The sequence below is a fragment of the Sinocyclocheilus grahami genome, unplaced genomic scaffold, assembly GCF_001515645.1.
Source record: "Sinocyclocheilus grahami isolate Dianchi unplaced genomic scaffold, SAMN03320097.WGS_v1.1 scaffold203.1, whole genome shotgun sequence".
Taxonomy (NCBI): domain Eukaryota; kingdom Metazoa; phylum Chordata; class Actinopteri; order Cypriniformes; family Cyprinidae; genus Sinocyclocheilus; species Sinocyclocheilus grahami.
In genome coordinates, this window is record NW_015505382.1 from 1,514,011 (window position 1) to 1,533,941 (window position 19,931).

General features: G+C 38.9%; 3 protein-coding genes across 4 annotated transcripts in view; 2 read left to right on the forward strand and 1 right to left on the reverse strand.

Moving 5' to 3' along the window:
- Positions 1 to 523: 523 nt before the first annotated feature.
- LOC107595497 (transcription termination factor 1-like) lies at positions 524 to 6,949 on the forward strand. Its single transcript, XM_016285915.1, has 9 exons — positions 524 to 1,566; positions 1,764 to 1,949; positions 2,355 to 2,433; positions 2,540 to 2,670; positions 2,774 to 2,981; positions 3,094 to 3,177; positions 3,272 to 3,337; positions 6,234 to 6,319; positions 6,639 to 6,949. The coding sequence occupies exons 1-9, from the start codon at positions 960 to 962 to the stop codon at positions 6,830 to 6,832; spliced, it is 1,641 nt and encodes a 546-aa protein (XP_016141401.1). The 5' UTR covers positions 524 to 959; the 3' UTR covers positions 6,833 to 6,949.
- A 58-nt stretch (positions 6,950 to 7,007) lies between these two features.
- LOC107595496 (gelsolin-like) lies at positions 7,008 to 12,874 on the reverse strand. The gene is made up of 16 exons (XM_016285914.1): positions 12,781 to 12,874; positions 11,631 to 11,827; positions 11,369 to 11,523; positions 11,061 to 11,222; positions 10,811 to 10,960; positions 10,289 to 10,378; positions 10,068 to 10,200; positions 9,670 to 9,974; positions 9,438 to 9,571; positions 8,764 to 8,854; positions 8,304 to 8,474; positions 7,992 to 8,166; positions 7,751 to 7,872; positions 7,588 to 7,665; positions 7,431 to 7,491; positions 7,008 to 7,341 (listed from the first exon to the last, which is right to left on the reverse strand). The coding sequence occupies exons 2-16, from the start codon at positions 11,821 to 11,823 to the stop codon at positions 7,172 to 7,174; spliced, it is 2,190 nt and encodes a 729-aa protein (XP_016141400.1). The 5' UTR covers positions 11,824 to 11,827; positions 12,781 to 12,874; the 3' UTR covers positions 7,008 to 7,171.
- A 1,907-nt stretch (positions 12,875 to 14,781) lies between these two features.
- Positions 14,782 to 19,931, forward strand: part of LOC107595498 (ras-related protein Rab-14-like) — a 7,727-nt gene continuing 2,577 nt past the window's right edge. The window contains exons 1-6 of one of the 2 annotated variants that reach the window (XM_016285917.1): positions 14,782 to 14,991; positions 15,692 to 15,748; positions 15,923 to 15,976; positions 18,205 to 18,382; positions 18,508 to 18,574; positions 18,732 to 18,819. In XM_016285917.1, coding sequence (XP_016141403.1) covers positions 15,697 to 15,748; positions 15,923 to 15,976; positions 18,205 to 18,382; positions 18,508 to 18,574; positions 18,732 to 18,819 — 439 coding nt within the window. In that variant the 5' untranslated portion in view covers positions 14,782 to 14,991; positions 15,692 to 15,696. Of the gene's footprint in view, positions 14,992 to 15,556; positions 15,577 to 15,689; positions 15,749 to 15,922; positions 15,977 to 18,204; positions 18,383 to 18,507; positions 18,575 to 18,731; positions 18,820 to 19,931 lie in introns of those variants that run through there. The other variant, XM_016285916.1, reaches the window with a different exon arrangement.

Genomic DNA, 19,931 nt, shown 5'->3' on the forward strand with positions numbered 1-19,931 from the left:
TAAGACTTGGACATACAGGTCTTAATTCAACAATGCAAATAATAGGAAAACACCCTACAGGATTGTGTGATTGGTGTGGTGTTAAAGAAACAGTGGAACATGTACTCATTAAGTGTAATAGATATTCAGAGGAAATTTAACTTTGATAAAGAATATCTCTTTGGTTTTGAGACTTTAGTCTTTGCAACTTCAGGGATCTTATCTATCCACAATCAGCTTGTAACACTCCAAAGAAAAAGGAAAACTTGAAATCGCATCATATGACCCCCTTTAATATTTTTTTTTAAATAGAACTCATTTAATGAATAGAATATAGATAGGCTATTGTTATTATTGTTGTTATTATTAATAATGATAGTAATGGTAGTGATAGTGATGATAATAATAGTATTAATAATAATAATAATAGTGTTGTTATTTCTCCTCTCTGGACTGTGATGGACTTGGGCTGTAGATGGAGGAGCTGAACACGCAGCATCATTGAAAGCACGAGTCCTGAATGGTCTGGCAGTAGATGGCGGTAATGCTCTTTTTTAAGAATGCGAACCGCCAATAAGCTCGAAGAAGAAGAAGAAGAAGCAGAAGAGGAAGAAGAACAACAACAACAACAACAACAACAACAACTCCTCTCCTGTCTGAAAGGTGGCAGTATGGTTGTTGTGTAACTGAGAGTGCAGCTTGTTATCGGTGAAGAAGAAGCAGAATAGGAAAAACCCGCGTGGAAAGCAATCCGGTAAAAGTTGATCAAGAATTGAACACTTCGCTTTATAAACATAATTTCAATTTCTTCCCGTCTTAATGCCTTTAATGTGATTCAGAAAACACAGTATATGCGGATGACGTGATATTCTAGCGACACGATCAAGATTGTCAAGAGAATCAAGTTGGATTTTGTGTTTGTTGTGAAAAGCACGTTGTGCTGTGTTTTCTGTGTCGTCGTGATTTTTGCGTTTTAAAGAATGTTGGATGAAATGCAGTCAGATTCGCGTAATAACATAATGGTGAAGAAGAAGAAGAAGAAGAAGAGCAAGAAAAGTGAAGCTCCAGGCCAGCATGAACTCACCGAAAGTCCAAAGGTGCAGACTGAGAAGCACCACGAAAAGGTGCATAAGAAGAAAAACAAAAATAAAGAATTGGAGATTGTGAGCCTGCAGACACCTACAGACAAAAAGAAAAAAATTAAACTGAATGAAAGAGTGGAGGTTGTCACAAGCCTGCATAAAGTAAAAGATAAGAAAACACCCACAGCAGAGTCACAAGAGCCGCAGAAGCCTGCTAAGAAAAAGAAAAAGAAAAACAGAGCAAATTTGACACAACCGGACTGTGATGACAAGGCACAAGAAGATCAGCCTGTCGTTTTCACAGAACATGAGGAAGAACCTGCCTTACTAATTGGTACTAGAAAGCGCAAAAGAAGGCGGACGCTGTTGGATGAACCAGAAGTTGATCCCAATCTACTGAACGAACTGAAAGAATTTTGTCCTAAAATTGAGTCCAAAAGCTCACATGAAATCAATAAAATAATCATGTATGATCTGCCAAGGTTCAAGGAATTCAGAAAGCTAGGTAGGCTGATTATATCTAATCTATTAATATTTTACTTTAATAATACTTAAACAAGTTAGAAATGATACATTAATTATTATTAGTCAGATCAGCCTATATCATTCATTTATACATGAAGATTAATGTCATAAATGTACTGTCCATATAAAAGAAGGCTAATAATGTTTGCCTTCCACTCTTCACACTTGTGTCCACAGGCATCATGCTGAGGCATGGGAGATTCTCTAATGCAGAAAACGAGAGGTTAAGACAGAATGTTAGAGATTTTATCGCTCTCACAGGAGTGAAAGATGCTACCAAGCTCTTTCATCCAAAACGTTTCCCGGAAGAGAGAGAGGAATTGACAAAGATGAAAAAGGTCTACAAGTTTTTTGAAAGGATAGGTGAGTCTCAACAATCACATTGGATTCACTCGCTTCTCTGTTGATTTTGTTTTTGAAAGGTCTAAGGTCATCATCCTCACCCTCATCCTGCACTATTTAAACTTTTTTTCTGTTGAGAGACAATACGAGACACGCTAGTCTTGCGTCCCAGACATGCCCTTTACACATGTTATTTGCAGGAACACGTTATTTGTTATTTATAGTCTACCCAAATGAATATTCTCTCATAATTTACTCACCCTTATGTCGTCCCATGTACATACAATTTTTGGGTGGAGTATTTCTTGGAATATAAAGACTTGTTATATTTGAATACATATTGAACATTGTAATAAGCTATACTGAAAATGTACAATTTCCATTGCTTTATCTGTTGTCATCTTTTTTCAAATCAAATTTGAACAGCGGAAGGAATTCCCAGGCCTTGCCATGATGTTTTTAACCGTGGAAGGAAAGTTTTTGATGGTGGAAACTATAAGGGAAGGTAAATTAAATTACAGCTTTACAAGGTATTTGGTCTTAGAAAATTGATCTGCTCTGCTTTTTGTTTTTGTTCTGTAATAAACCTCAGTGGTTCCTTTTCTTAAAAGATATACAGAAGAAGAAGTCAAATCATTGCTTAAGTATCATTCACTGCATGGCAGTAACTGGCAAAAGATTTCTGAGCTGACGGGTCGAAGTTCTTACTCTCTTGAGAAACGTTTTGCTCAACTTAATACAGGTAAGTCTAATTCAGCAAGCTGCTTTTCTACATTTCCAACATTGTAAATTCTAGGGTTAGTGATGGTTGGTCATTTTGTATCTCATCAATTTGCATCACACAGCTAGAAAAAGTGGGCCGTGGTCAGCGAAGGAGGAGCAGAGACTTTTGAGGGCTGTGCGAGACCATATTGTAACAGTGCTGAAATCTGAGTCCCCTAATAAAAAAACACCAAAAAGAGTCAGTAGAGTAATACTGTACCAAAAATTGCCCTGGTTCAATATTTCTCTGAAAGTTAAAACTCGATGTTGGAGCAAATGCAGAGAGAAATGGTGAGAGAGTCATTGAAAACTTATATTAAATGGTGGCATGTTTAATACATGTTAAGTAATTCTCTATGTATATAATCTACATTGTCCCTGAATTTTCTCCTTCACCCCTAAGGATGTCCATCCTCACTGTGCGGATGTCTTCAGGGACTTGTAGGGGAAGGAAAGCTCAGGAGGCCAAAATCAGACTCATTAAGGCGTAAGATATCTTGTTTTTGCATGCTTGCTTTGCTTTTTTGTTATTATCCTGATATTTTTTTTTTATCTGGCTTCTATGTCATGTATTCACACAGAATGTATCAATTGCAAGTGGAGGATGTTACGGACGTCAACTGGGATGATCTCTCAGCTGTTTTCGGGTGAGGATTATATGCAGTTTGGGGTGGGTGATGTGGCAAATAGTATACATTTCTTTCGTCAAGATCACGATTTATGATCTTATGATTCTTTTGGTTATCGTGGTTCTTTTGATTTTCTTGGTTTTTAAGACTCCATTTTAAAAAAAAAAGTTAAAAAAAATATAGCCCTACTAGTAGGGCTGAAAGATTAATTGCATTTGTGATAATATCGCGATTTTTCAATTGCAGAGGCTGTGAATACACTTGATCACGTGACACGCGAGAGTAAAGAGGTGTGTTCGACTTGAAGATCGATCTGTGTATGACATCAAAGTACGGCGAAAGCATAAGGAGACGTCCGCTCTCTTATAGCTCTTGCAGTACTTTGATGACACACACCCATCGGTCTAAGCAGCGCTGCTTCAAGTCGAGCGCAGGCCATCAGCAGAAAAAGAAAATAAATAAAACCGTAAACAGCCAAAGGACAGACTTAGAATGGGAGATGGATCGGTTTGTGAAAGCGAAGAGAAAAGGCATAGATGAATTCGCACAGACCCAGGCAGGTGCTGGTCATTCAAAAGCTAAATGCCGATTTTTTTTTTATAGGTTTAAAGGGGGACGCGACCAAAAAAGTTTGAGAAGCACCCTGGTCTAAAGTTAACAGACAGTGTTTAGTGCAGTCCACATGTTTACATATGTCTATTACAGTGACTGCGAATTACCTAAAGTAGTGTGGTAAAGCAACAGATTTGTTTTTATATTTCTGCAATCTACTTTAGTTTGTGTGATTTGTTACTGACTTTCATATTAATGTTTACACCAGGCTTATTTGTCAGTGCTTTATGTTGTCATAATTATTACATGCTTACAAGGTTGGAAGTTCAACAAATCATTCAATATTTGTGATTGTAGTTGTTAAATAAAAATTTTATTAATATCAATTCATGCATCACCTAATGTCATGGTAACATATAGGCCTGGCCTACAGAAAAGAACATTTATGTTTAATCTATCTAATAGTGTGTTGGTCATACTATACAATGATTTATAGCTTGTCTTTGTTGAATAATACAGAACATAAAGTGCTTTAAAAAATAATTACATATTAAATCGCAATCGCAATATTCGTAAAAAAAAAAAAATCGCAATTAGATTATTTTCCAAAATCGTTCAGCCCTACCTACAAGGTAGCAAAACATAAAAAAAAAAGATTAAAGGGATACTTCACTCAAAAAGGAAAATTATTTTATTTAATCACCCTCAATGAGCAGGGCTCTACAGTGCGACCATTTCAAAATATTTAGGAGCACCAGTGCGACTGACCTGATCTTCATCATATTTGTGATTGTGATCGCTGAGTGGAGGTTCAAAGATTTCTACGTGTTTTTGCAGCGTTGAGTAATGTATCACAGACATATCTCATGAATCCTTTTGTAGACTGTGTAAATAAGAGATTCATTGTGCAGTGTAGAGAGCTTCGTTGATTATAAATGTGAGATCGCGATGAACTAAGATGAGTGACAGCTTTTAATGATTTTTAAGGGAGTTTGTAAATGTGATATTGATTTAATACAATAGTTAAATAGACAAGAAGTTAATATTAAGTGACTTACATTGTCTGACTATAACACTATTGTCTGATTTTGCTCTATTTCGTTGTCGAAAATAGTTTGAAACAAAGTCACAGCTCAGCCGCTCCGCATCTCCATTCAAACACAGCGGTGTTTCGTTTAAACGAATCTAGTGAGTCAGTGATTCATGATTACCCATTCATAAATACTGTCACTTGCTTCATTCCTGAATGAATCAGCTGTTTGAATGAATCAATTGAATGAACGATTCAGTGATAAAATCAGTGACTTGTCGCCACCTGCTGGCAGTTTTAGTTTAATTTTTAAAGTATCTTTTTAGTTCTTTAAATCATTTAATATTTCTATATTCAACATTTTTTAAAACATTAATCTTAACATGAATTTATGGATTTAATTGCACTCATGCCACCTCTGATCCTCATAAAATGTCTGAACATACACCTACATGCCACTTTTGTGTTCCTCTGTGCCACCTCTGTACAAATTAATTTTAATACTGATTTCATTTGATTAGTAACTTATTCTTGCTCTTATTCTATGGTTTTAATTAGAATTTTTAAAAAGATTATAAAATATAATTTAAAATTTGACACAAAAGATGACATACTTTTAATAAAGTTAGAAAAATGCCATTACAAAGGTAAAAACTAAATTCCACTGTAAATCACTTTGAGTCAAATATCACCTTCTAATGGGAAGGCTAATTTTTGATCAAATTTTGAATTATTGATTAGAAGGTGCTCCTAAATTTTTGACTGTGCTCCTAAATTTTTAAAGAAATAATTTAAGCGTAGAGCCCTGCTCAAGTTGGTCCAAACATTTATAGAATTTTCTTTCTTCTGTTGAGCACAAAACAAGATATTTGGATAAATGTTGGTAGCCAAACAATTGATTGAATTTACAAAGTCTTTTATCTTTGAATGGATTTTCAAAATTATTTCTGTAGTTTGTTGGTAAATAATGTCTTGGCCACATTCAGTTTGTCTTTTTGTATATGTATATAACTATTATATCCATTGAAAACCCAGATTAATTGAAACCTTGGTGTTGTTGAAGGTATATTTGTTGAACATTGGAATCTTTTCCAATGATATGAGAATTTCATAATCTCTGTAGATTACCATGGTGATATTGCTAGTTTCAGAATAAAGAAAATCCTCTAAGGAGTTAATTAAGTAGTGCAAATGGCGTCTGAGCACAATTACACAGGTTACATTATTCAGTTTCCCAGTAAGTAACTAGAATAATGCACCTGCTTGTTCATGCATGATGCTGCTGCTGGTGGTATAAACAAGCTTGTCACGTCTTTGTCCTTTGTCTCATAGGGATGTTCCTCCAGCATATGCGCAAGCAAAGTGGCACCATCTTAAAGTTGTCTATGTACCCAATTGGAAGACTAAGTGTTTTGGAGGTTAGTGTGTTAATTTTTTCACATTAGATTGTAGTTGTAGATCCAGCATTGTTTTCTTCTAGAGTGTACTCCAGCGATGGAAACTGAAGATGCAAAAAATGGTTTCTTGAGCCTTGTAATCAATTGACTAAGTCTAAAAGGACTTCAGGGACTTGATAATGTCCCTAATGGAAAATAATGGATGTTTGTTGTACATTTAAATAAATACAAAAATTGGATGTAAAAACCTACGTCTAGTAGGGCATGTTAGGACTGGACTATGAGTTACCTACTGAATGTCTTTTAATGTATTGTATGTCTATGATGTTGTTCCTTCCAGACATTGTTGGCTTCCTTTATGAGAGAGTCTTGCCAGGCCTGGTAAAAGATTGTGAAGACCTTGATGACAGTGAGCTGAAGGTTGACCAGAAGCAGAGCTTCCTTCTATCTGACATTTTCCGGGACATTAATGAGGATCATTGCAGCGACAGTGATGAGGAGAGTGGCCAGAAAGAGGACGACAAATCCTCTTGAACTATGTACAGATCAGTCACACTAGTGATTGTGAGTAATATTCCACAAGTAAAGAGAAAAAGACATTTTCAAGATGTACATGTAAAAGATGTATGATAATTTCCTTTTTTGTTATTCCATTTATTTTGATGAAGAATTGAATAAACAGAATTTTTATTATTAATTTTTTATTAGGTCTTGTAAACAAGGACATTGTTCCCATATGAAGGTAAAACAAGAATGAGTGTTGGTAAATCAGATGAGAAATGTTAGGTAATGTTAAGTGTTTATAATCAATTTGAATCATTCAATCAAACAAACATAAACAACTCTGTCCCTTCAGCCCTACGAGTCATCAGTTTACATTTTCAAACCAGCCATGGCCCGTTCCAGTGGGTTAGAACTCCAGAAGTCATGGTCCCAACCCAGGAACCACCCTGTAAAGGTGGGGGGTTCAAAGCCCTGCTTCACTGTAACAATAGGAGTTCTCTTGTCTCTGCTGGCAGGATCTGATTCAATATATTTGGCAGCTATATTAGGAGAGAAAATTATAAAGATAAATTGTTAGCTAATGAAAACGGTAGCAAAATATTGCAGTTGAAAATGGGAAACGTCTTACCTGAAGTCACAGCTTCACGTTTTTCATCTTCATTAGCTTCATTTCCGATCCAAACAAAGACCTTGGAGATAATGGTTTCAAGCATTACAGTGTTAGATTTCATTTTCTGGAGTGCATTTTTTATTGCAAGCGTCGCGCACACACAAACATATTTTACCTGATCCCATGTGTCCAGAATCATGACATCATCTGGAGCCAAGTCTTCTTGGGTCATCTCTCCTGGCACCTCTTCAATCTAGATTGGCACAGAATGAAGATAAATTGTGAAAAATGCAAGATTCTTTTCTGATTTCAGTGGACCGTTCAACATGGAAACTTACAAGGAATTGTCCGGTCTTGTTAGAGCATGCAAAAAGCCTAGGAGGATGGGTGTCCATTTTGCTCTTGAGCCTTTCAGAGGTGCGATAGTCTGCTTTTCCTCCAAGAGCACTCCAGAAGCCATCTACATAGAAATTTGAGAAAGAACAAGAGTTGATCAGTATGGGTTCATCTATATTCTGAATGCAACTTTTAAGTAAGTACAGTAAAACACTCCTCTACCAATGACAGAAGTACACCCACCTCCCTCTGCTCCTTCTGATATCTCTGAAAGGTCCACTCTTAAAATGCTGCCAAGCTTTTTGACTCCATTCTTTTCTGCATTACTTGCACCATGACCCAGCCACAGCATAGAGCCTGAAGCAGTCACCAAAACAAAGGCATCATTGGAATTGAGGCTGGAGGCTACAGGATCAACCTGTTTCAGGCAAAGTGAACAACAACTGTCAATAGAGAACCAATTTTGCATACATTTTCAAATGAAGAACATTTAACAAAATGAAACTGCATCATACAATGATACATTCAAAGAACACATCCATTCTTTTGACTCACCTCAACAGCTCGTGTGTGCCCAGCAGGATTGGCACGAACTTGGAAAAGGCGGACTGCAGAAGCCTTAGATTGGCCACCCTCTCGTGAAGTCCCACCCTTGTGCACCACCATTGGCTGCCCGCCAAAGATACTCATGAGATGAGGGGGTTCTTTGCCTTCAATTACTCGCACCTTCATAAACATTCACATTCAAACTGGTGTTACTAATTTGTTTTGATGGTATAGGATGTGCAATTCTGCTCTTGAAGGGCTACTGTACTGCAGAGGTTCAATCCTGATGAAACACCCAAACCTGCTAATCAAGGTCTTCAGGATTACTAGAAACCTTCAGACAAGTGTTCTAGGGCAGGTTGGAGCTAAACTCTGCAGGACATTTGCCCTACAAGAGCAGGAGTGAACACCCCTGGTCTCTATTTCAGTAGACATCCAGTAGGTAATTGATGCACCAAGCAAATGTCACCTGCACAGGACTCCCACCGAGCTCTGTATCAAGCTGGGCAGCCAGAATGGCAGAAGCCCCTTTCTCATCTTGACTGGACTCTTCCCCCTGCCTGTGGACATAACAAACAACCCCATTTAAAGAGTTCGTTTGCCCATATAATCTTTAGGAAATTATGTTTACACTTATTTGGCTTTCAGTCCACTGATGAGGGTCTCGATGAAGCAGTTTCAAATTGAGCTCTGATATACCCCCACAGAGACTTGATATCAGATGATTACAAAGGGCAAGGTACCTAAGATGAAGGTGGAGATTGGGGAGGTGGAGGGATGCTGGAACAGCTGAGACTGGAGAGAGGCAAGCAGCTACTTATATACTCTGGCTGTTGATTGAAAGATTAGATGGGCTCACTCTTCGCTAACTTACGTTTAGGAACTTCATTTAAGAAACCTTTGCAGTGATGACTCATCCTATTGACTAACAGAAGCCTAGCGGGGCTAAGAGATACCTGATTTTATATACTGATTTGCAGAGATACATAACGACCATGTTCTGTTACCTGAGCGTTTTTGTGTAACATGAGCAGACAAACCCCTTGGCTTAGGACCAAATTCTTAGGCATTCAGTGTTTATTTTCCAGGTTCAGCATTCAGAAAGGGCTGAATGGATACCAGAAGTAGGTCTATAGCTCTTACCAAATATATATTATCTGCCCCTGACGTCCCCCATGCTTGTAGCTGTACAGGATGATATAACTGTCTCCTCCAAAGAACTGCCCAAGAATGGATGGGTCAACTGGTACCTTGTCTGATCCCTCAATGCGCCAGATCTTTCCAAAGCAACAAAACAAGACAAATTGTCCATTATTTTGTCTACATAAAAACACTTGATCGTTACAATCTGTTGTACAATACAGAACACATTTACCTTTTTCTCCCCCTTCCCATCATCTACCATTCCATGCTGAGCAGCCATTGCCTCCGATTTGTGCAAAGATGATGCATCAAAGGGCACTTTCTTGATCTTGGCAATTTTGTTAGGCACATAGGCTTGTCCCATACCCTTTGTCTGGTCTGTATCATGCCAGAACTTGAAGAACTGTTTGAAGAGAGGAGTCTCTCCATTCTCAGGGATGATCTGGACTTCAGTGTGTTTGGGATAGCCCATCTTACTGATGAAGTCCTCAGCAGCTTTCATGCCTGCACTCCGCTCTTCTTTATTAGCCTCTTTACCTGTTATATTAAAGAAATAAAAGGTCAAGATTTACATTTAGGCATGATCCAAATGCAAATTTTGAATTAATTTGAATGATGTGCCTAGCTGACCTTTCCAGACAAATATCTTGCCATTGGAACCATGGTCCAAGATGAAGCAGTCGGTGGACTGCAGGGCACTCTGGGAAAAGGGGTTTTCTTCAGCCACCAAAGTGACAGACATACTCCCACTGGCATTTGACACCTAGGTAATAATGACCACCAGAATAAACCATTTTTGTAAAGCTTTCAGTATTTCTCACGGAAAACCTAGAGAGTGTAGCTTACTGTACCTTGTATAATTTTGCAGACTTCCTGTTGGATGCATCAGTCTTGGTGTCTTCAGTCTGTGCATCAGGAAGATCAGGCTTTGGTCCAAGAATCTGACAAAATATAGTAAAGCATTTGCATTCAGAAAATAATATTGAATCCTTACTAAAAGCTAAAATACACTACACAATGTTTGGCCTGATTTTTGACGATCTGCAGTCTGGGAGAGTCAACACTACTAGTTGAGGTAGTCAGAGCCAGTTCAGTTCAGTCAAATGTTAAATATGTTTGATATTTTACAAACTTTTACTTCTAGCAATAAGGCAAATGTCTCTATGTGAGTTTATTTAGTCCAGAATGACTTGATGGTCTAGTAGTGTGTGATCTTCAGTTGTATAATATTTGATATCCAGTTCCTCTCTGAAACCATTTACAAAGTCAGCAAGTGTATGATGCTTATTTTTTAAAAATGTTGTGTGGTGTATTTTAACACTAACCTATATCGAAAATGACTGAATAAAACATCTTCCTTTTATAATACTAACCGTTAGTATCTTCTCATTTTCTGATCCTTCTTCACATACAAAAAGTTTAGCTCTCCCACAACGTTCATTATCACGAATATCTTTGGAAACACTGGTGGCCTTCAGTCTCTCAAACTGGTTACACTTGGACCCACACCATTGGTATATCTCCTGATGCAAGTATAAAAGAAATAGCATGAATACATCGGATACCTTATGATAAAATGCAAGAGAAAAAGCAAAACATTAATTCATTCATGTCATCTTTCACCTGTCCAAAGTCTAGGATGAAGCAATCACCCTGGTTGAAGCTGTCCCAACTCACAGGTACCTCAATGGCCCGGACCACACGTCTACCACTCACATGGAGAACTCGCTTCACATTCACTTCACCGGAAGCTACGTGTTTGAATCCAGAGGCAACTCCACCTTGCTGAAGAAATGAAAAGCAGTTTGGTAAGAAAAATTATTTAGCATTTTGCTATTATGAACTGACCAAGTACCCAAATACATTTTGCATGAGATTCCATATTTGCATATTATGCATCAAAGCATGGTAAACGTATTAACTCTACCCACCATGTATTTGAGGCCTGATTTGAAGTAGCCTACAAAGGTTTTTGACTCATATCCCTGTACTTCTCTGTACTGGATGGGTTTTCCTCCAAGGAAATCATCCATTTGGACGGTGAAGATAGCAGCTGCCCCACTCTCATCTATTGAGCATGCATCACCTGGAGATGCCATTTAACAATGTTCATAAATGGGTTTTCAGTGAACATGCACACCATTTACCGAGTACACACAGAGTACCTTGCATTTACACTAACCACAGTCTCACCTATCCAGAAGTGAAGGTCATATTGTAGATTTCCAGAGTTTTGCTTTATGGTATTGAGGATTAGGTAGGTATCGCCTGTGTAGAAGCCACCATGAAGATTCTTTGGGACAGGCACCAAATCCATGTTCTCAATCCTCCACACCTGCAGGCCTGGCTGCTTTCCTGCCTTCTCAAATTCAGGGTGGTTCACCATGGTGCTGTTTGAAAACAAGAACTATTGTAACAGCCATACACAATAGCCATAGTTTGCATGCTCTTGTGTTCCACATAGTCTATTGTTGAGAATAAGATTAAATAGAGGAAGGGTGATGTACTTTGTTCATCAAAAGAAAACAATGACAGTTTCTGTCTCTCGGTCTAGAACAGGGCTAGTCAACTCCGTTCCTGGAGGGCCAGTAATCTGCATAGTTTACTTCCAACCCCTATCCAGCACACCTGTTCATCATTTTTAAATAGTCCTGAATACTTTGATAAGCTTGGTCAGGTATGTTTAATTAGGGTTGGAACTAAACTCTGCAGGACACGGCCCTCCAGGAGCTGAGTTGAATAGCCCTGATCTAGAACATTTTTTTCTACATCTTTAAAATTGTTCTAAAGCTTCCACAAACTCAAACTGCTGGGCTGGTATGAGGTGGGGGATGAGGTGGATGAGTCTAGTCATGCCCTCAGGCACAGATCTCCACCCCCAATGGAAAAATGAAAGAGTCACAAAGGGCGGGTCTCTCTTACTTACCGCAGAGGTGCAATGCACAACAATACACTTACCTGTTCTCAACCACTGTATGTCATTCAGGAATAGACAACAGGAAAATGTTAAAGGTAAAAGTTACCCTGTTGACATCATCTGACATAAAATGCAGTTTATTGGTTACTATAGAGATAATGTCATAATTTGCAGTATTTATAGAGAAAAGTATTTTTTAAATACCACTGGTATATAGAAGATCAGTTTCGTTTTTCAGTTAGAATAAAGCAATAATTAATAATACAATAATAATTGTATTACTAAATACAATAAATAATAATAATTTACCTAACCTAAATAAGTGATGCTTGAGAAAAATAATTAATAGCAACATCAGATGATGACTATGCATCAGCAAACAAAAGAATGTTTTTCTATCCTAAAACACCATCAAACAGAACCTACCTGTTGGTTAAAGCTTTTTAAAAAGGTATTATCAGCAGATGAGTCTGGGACGACAGCTGTAGGTTTGAGCATTGAGCTTCCGCAGGTACTGGGAGTAATCTTGAACAGGTTTGTCTCATTTGCATATGAAACCCCTCCTCTTTTTGTCAGCTCTACGAACATGCATTTTCTTCTGGAAAAAAAAATTAAGTCAGTCAGTCAGTAAATAAATAACGCAGAGTTTGCGGTTTAATATTATACGTGTAATATTATATAAAAATGCACAGTAAGTGTTTACACTGATTCAGTTGCTGGTGATTCTGCGAGATTTGATAGCACCAGTCATAATAAAGGAGACACAGTGCAGTGTGCCATTATTTGTCTACAGTATAAAGGTTTTGCTTTAAAGAGCGTGTTCGTTGATATAACAGTAAAGGGGAGACCGGGGCAAAACATTTAATGAAACGGCTAATTGCTCAAGACAATATAATAAACCATTGCCTTGGCCAACTAATATTGCAACTAAAATTATAAACATTTATGTTGATTTAAAACGTGTGGCAGCTTGCCTCGGTCTGACATTTTTGAAAAATGCACTTTTTGAGAAAAGCTTCTTTCTTCTGAACCAATTTTATTCTGGTTTCGCTGTTGAACAGTGTTACTTTCGAAAAAGCAGTTGATTATTTACCATTTGATCTCATATTTTGTATTTGGTGTATATGTATGGTGCAGTGTGCTGTGTCTCCAGTAGAGGCGAGAGTAGTGCAGTGCAGTGTGCTGTGCCTCCAGTAGAGGCGAGAGGAGTGCAGTGCAGTGTGTTGTGTCTCTAGTAGAGAGGCGAGAGTAGTGCAGTGCAGTGTTGTGTCTGCAGTAGAGAGGCGAGAGGAGTGCAGTGCAGTGTGTTGTGTCTCTAGTAGAGAGGCGAGAGTAGTGCAGTGCAGTGTTGTGTCTGCAGTAGAGAGGCGAGAGGAGTGCAGTGCAGTGTGTTGTGTCTCTAGTAGAGAGGCGAGAGTAGTGCAGTGCAGTGTTGTGTCTGCAGTAGAGAGGCGAGAGGAGTGCAGTGCAGTGTGTTGTGTCTCTAGTAGAGAGGCGAGAGTAGTGCAGTGCAGTGTTGTGTCTGCAGTAGAGAGGCGAGAGGAGTGCAGTGCAGTGTGTTGTGTCTCTAGTAGAGAGGCGAGAGTAGTGCAGTGCAGTGTTGTGTCTGCAGTAGAGAGGCGAGAGGAGTGCAGTGCAGTGTGTTGTGTCTCTAGTAGAGAGGCGAGAGTAGTGCAGTGCAGTGTTGTGTCTGCAGTAGAGAGGCGAGAGGAGTGCAGTGCAGTGTGTTGTGTCTCTAGTAGAGAGGCGAGAGTAGTGCAGTGCAGTGTTGTGTCTGCAGTAGAGAGGCGAGAGGAGTGCAGTGCAGTGTGTTGTGTCTCTAGTAGAGAGGCGAGAGTAGTGCAGTGCAGTGTTGTGTCTGCAGTAGAGAGGCGAGAGGAGTGCAGTGCAGTGTGTTGTGTCTCTAGTAGAGAGGCGAGAGTAGTGCAGTGCAGTGTTGTGTCTGCAGTAGAGAGGCGAGAGGAGTGCAGTGCAGTGTGTTGTGTCTCTAGTAGAGAGGCGAGAGTAGTGCAGTGCAGTGTTGTGTCTGCAGTAGAGAGGCGAGAGGAGTGCAGTGCAGTGTGTTGTGTCTCTAGTAGAGAGGCGAGAGTAGTGCAGTGCAGTGTTGTGTCTGCAGTAGAGAGGCGAGAGGAGTGCAGTGCAGTGTGTTGTGTCTCTAGTAGAGAGGCGAGAGTAGTGCAGTGCAGTGTTGTGTCTGCAGTAGAGAGGCGAGAGGAGTGCAGTGCAGTGTGTTGTGTCTCTAGTAGAGAGGCGAGAGTAGTGCAGTGCAGTGTGTTGTGTCTCCAGTAGAGAGGAGAGAGTAGTGCAGTGCAGTGTTTTGTAGTGCAGTGTGTTGTGTCTCCAGTAGAGAGGCGAGAGTAGTGCAGTGCAGTGTGTTGTGTGTCTCCAGTAGAGGCGAGAGTAGTGCAGTGCAGTGTGTTGTGTCTCCAGTAGAGGCGAGAGTAGTGCAGTGCAGTGTGTTGTGTCTCCAGTAGAGAGGCGAGAGTAGTGCAGTGCAGTGTGTTGTGTCTCCAGTAGAGGTCGCCGCTCTCACTGTTTTCATCGCAGCAGCACTTTTAGAGGAAGAAAGCGACCAGACGGCTCACACACACCGAGACCAACCCAAACCTCCAAAAACCACTTGAACTTATATTTTAGGTAAAGGATACACACATGACAAGATACATTTCACAATACTGCGTTTCAAAATTGTTGGATACTAATGTCTGACACTATTTTTAACGCTTCACGGGTCTAATTTTGGGAGTAGCTGTTAGCTTTAGCATTTCTGGGTTTGGCTCAGCGCGAGGTCAGCTAACGCTAACTAGTCCTTTAATGCTGAACATTAACACATTTATCGTCTGAAATGCGACACGGAGACGCAAGTGCCGCTGGTTTGCGCGTTAAAATAATACTTTGGAGTGATTTTTATTAGGTGTGGTCTAGCACATAGCTGCGAAACCTTTGACAGGGGTATGTGATTGGCCGATTAGTCAGTCATGGCGCTAGCTGATTGTAGTGCTGCAGATTGTTTATGCTCCTTTAGCTCAGTGTCACGTTACTCTGTGCCTGTATACATTTCAGTTTACATTACTCTCGTGTTTGCTTGTCATTTCTACATTGATATTATCCTGAACGCTCACCGCCGAGGTTAGGCAAACTTATGGAGGAAAAGGGAAATGTGTCTTTATAGACAATAGTAGGACTAACGTTACCCGGTCAGCTGAGCGCTGCTGGATTGCTGTCAGTGTGGTTTCATTTTGTTGCCGTGAATGCTCTACATTTGGTTTGTTTCGGCTGTTTATGGGTTAATGTGTCATTTTAAGCTTTGAATCATTTTTCTTTCTTCTTTCCAGAGCAAAAATGACGACTGCACCATATAACTATTCCTATATTTTCAAATATATCATTATTGGTAAGTGAGCAGTCTGTTTCCCACTACGTGTGAACTGTTTTAGAAAACATATAATGTTTTATAATATTTACTGAGTTTGATTTTTGGGTATTGTGTCTTTGTGACAGATCAGATGTCTCTGTGTTGTATTTTGTCATGCTGAATATTAAATATGAATATTTGGTGTCTATATAGGTGACATGGGGGTTGGGAAGTCATGTTTACTCCACCAGTTCACAGAAAAGAAATGTAAGTGCTAAGAATGATATGCATTACACTAAAACAAGGGAACAGTGCTTTTTGAGATACAGGCTAATACCTCATGCTAGTTTTATCACAATACTGGAATTAATAATTTTGATACAATACCTTGAAAAACTGTTCCTATACCATTTTTGGTGCCACAGGGAAAAGTTGCCACAACAGTAAGGGCATACAATTTGAACAGTATCTAAATTAAATTACTTTCGTTCGTAATCATAAAATAAGTACATTCTTTTTAACTTATTTTCTTATGAACTGTTGTCTGAGATTACAGTGGGGAAAATATTTATTTGATCCCCTGCTGATTTTGTAAGTTTGCCCACTTACAAAGAAATGTAGGGTCAAATTTTTATGGTAGGTTTATTTTAACGGATAGAGACAGAATATCAACCAAAAAATCCAGAAAAAACACGTTATATAAAGGTTAGAAATTGATTTGCATTTCAGTAAGTGAAATAAGTATTTGGTCCCTAACCAACCAGCAAGAATTCTGGCTCCCACAGACTGGTTATGTGCCCAAGTGGAACACAGATTAGTCCTGCCACTTTAACAAGTTACTCCTAATGTCAGCTTGTTAGGTGTATTAGACACCTGTCCACACAATCTGTATCTTCCATTCCAACCTCTCCCACCACCATGGGCAAGACCACAGAGCTGTCAAAGGATGTCAGAGACAAGACTGTAGATCTGCACAAGGCTGGGATGGGCTACAAGACCATCAGCAAGAAGCTTGGTGAGAAGGAGACAACTGTTGGTGCGATAATTCGGAAATGGAAGAAATACAAAACAACCATCAATCGGCCTCAGTCTGGAGCTCCGTGCAAGATCTCGCCTCATGGGCTAAGGATGATCATGAGAAAGGTGAGGGATCAGCCCAGAACTACACGAGAGGAGCTTGTTAATGATCTTAAGGCCGTTGGGACCACAGTCACCAAGCAAACCATTGGTAGCACAATACGCCTCAATGGACTGAAATCCTGCAGCGCCCGCAAGGTCCCCCTGCTCAAGAAGGTACATGTACAGGCTCATTTAAAGTTTGCCAAAGAACATCTAAATGATTCAGAGAAGGCTTGGGAGACAGTGCTGTGGTCAGATGAGATCAAATATTGAGCTATTTTGTCATTAACTCGACTCGCCGTGTTTGGAGGGAGAGGAATGCTGACTATGACCCCAAGAACACCATCCCTACAGTCAAGCACGGAGGTGGAAACATTATGCTTTGGGGCTGTTTTTCTGGACGACTTCAACTCATTGAGGGGCAAATGGACTGTGCAAACCTGGTGACCAACTACAAAAAATGTCTTACCTCTGTGCTTGCCAACAAGGATTACTAAATCATGTTTTGCTTGGGGATCAAATACTTATTTCAATCACTGAAATGTAAATCAATTTCTAACCTTTATATATTGTGTTTTTTCTGGATTTTTTGGTTGGTATTCTGTCTCTATACGTTAAAATAAACCTACCATAAAAATTACAGACCCTTAATTTCTTTGTAAGTGGGCAAACTTACAAAATCAGCAGGGGATAAATAATTTTCCGCACTGTATTTATGCCCAATAGCTATTAATACTACTACTAATATATCAATATAGGGTTAGGGTATTATTATTTCAAGACAGAAATATATCACTATTGCAATAGACAATAGAACTGCACTGTAAAATAAAAAAATGAATATTTCATAATAATTATTATGATTATTTTACTTTACACTGCAGTAATAAAAATATAATGATTTCCATTCATTTTCATTAAATAATTAAAGCCTCAAGCTTTTATTTTGGTGGGAAACTGCAGGGAAATGTTTACAAGAGAAACTTTGACAACAGAAAATTGTCAAATAATTACAAATGGCAAATCTTGTGAAAAGCTGTCATGATCTGGATGGAATGTGAAAAAGCGTAACTGTATGTTGCGTTTTCAAATGCACGTTAAACTCACAGCACATGCAGAGATGAAGTTTGCAGCATTTACTGTGAATCGAGTTGCTCTGAAATTACCAGATCATTAGCTATTGTGGAAAAAGAGTATTAAAACAGTTTCAAGTATATAAGTATCTGTGTATCAAAAAAATCAGTATTTTTTACAACACTACCATATATGTTTTTTATTTTTTATTTTTAGATTGGTTATTGATTAAAGACCTTATGTCATTTTAAATGAAAAGTCTTTTTATTTAGTCTAACATGCTTAACTTTGTCTCGTTGTAGTTATGGCGGACTGTCCTCATACAATTGGCGTTGAGTTTGGCACACGGATAATTGAAGTGAGTGGGCAGAAGGTGAAGCTTCAGATTTGGGACACTGCAGGGCAGGAGAGATTCCGCGCCGTCACACGCAGCTACTACAGAGGAGCCGCTGGGGCCCTCATGGTGTATGACATCACCAGGTATACCAATATTCTGTTCAGATCACGTTGAGTTCAAATGTTTGCTATTACCTTTTGATTTGTTCCTGTTATCATATTACTTTTTAAAAGTCGCAAGGAACATATGCAGTTCATGTTATTTGCAGGCGAAGCACATACAACCACCTCAGCAGCTGGTTGACTGATGCTAGGAATCTCACCAACCCCAATACTGTAAGTTCATTAGCTTCAACAACAGTGCACACTTTGTAAATGATGCCTTTAACATTTCCATTCTAGTAAATGGTGTTGGAGCTTCATACATATTTTAACTGCACATGTGGTTTGCACAAAGATCAAACTTGAGCCTGTGATCTGAATCTTTCCTCAGGTGATCATTCTAATTGGTAACAAAGCAGATCTAGAAGCCCAGCGTGATGTCACATATGAAGAGGCCAAGCAGTTTGCTGAAGAAAACGGTAAGTTGATTGGTTAAAAAGAAACAAGTTGGAATATTCAAGGTCTTTAATTTGGATGGTTCATATTTTATATTAAGTGTTTTTTGTTAAAGTAGTAGTTCACCTGGAAATGAACATTTGCTAAAATTTACTCAGCCTCAGGCCATCCAAGATGTAGATGTGTTTGTTTCTTCATTGGAGCAGATCTGGAGAAATTTAGCTTTACATCACTTGCTCACCAATGGATCCTCTGCAGTGAATGGGTGCCGTCAGAATGAGAGTCCAAACAGCCTCAAGTAATCTACACTACTCCAGTGTATCAATTCATGTCCTGTGATGCAGTAAGCTACGTGTTCAGAAGAAACAAATCCATCATTAAGGCATTTTAACTTTAAAATGTCACTTCTGCCCATAATACTAGTCCATAACCATCCCCTGTTGTCTTCGCATTAAAAAAAAAAATCAGATTTTTAACTGTTTTCGCTTGTAAACAGTGATCGATTTATGCCTAGATCTCCCCTGATTCAGACATGAGATGCCTATTACTGGAGATAGCAATACAGGTGCATCTCAATAAATTAGAAAAAAAGTTCATTTATTTCAGTAATTAAACTCAAATTGTGAATCTCGTGTATTAAATAAATTCAACGCACACAAACTGAAGTAGTTTAAGTCTTTGGTTCTTTTAATTGTGATGATTTTGGCTCACATTTAACAAAAACCCACCAATTCACTATCTCAACAAATTAGAATACTTTATAAGACCAATAAAAAAAACATTTTTAGTGAATTGTTGGCCTTCTGGAAAGTATGTTCATTTACTGTACATGTACTCAATACTTGGTAGGGGCTCCTTTTGCTTTAATTACTGCATCAGTGTGGCGTGGCATGGAGACAATCAGCCTGTGGCACTGCTCAGGTGTAATGGAAGCCCAGGTTGCTTTGATAGCAGCCTTCAGGTCATCTGCATTGTTGGGTCTGGTCTCTCTCATCTTCCTCTTGACAATACCCCATAGATTCTCTATGGGCTTCAGGTCAGGCGAGTTTGCAGGCCAATCAAGCACAGTAACACCATGGTTATTGAACCAGCATTTGATGCTTTTGGCAGTGTGGACAGGTGCCAAATCCTGCTG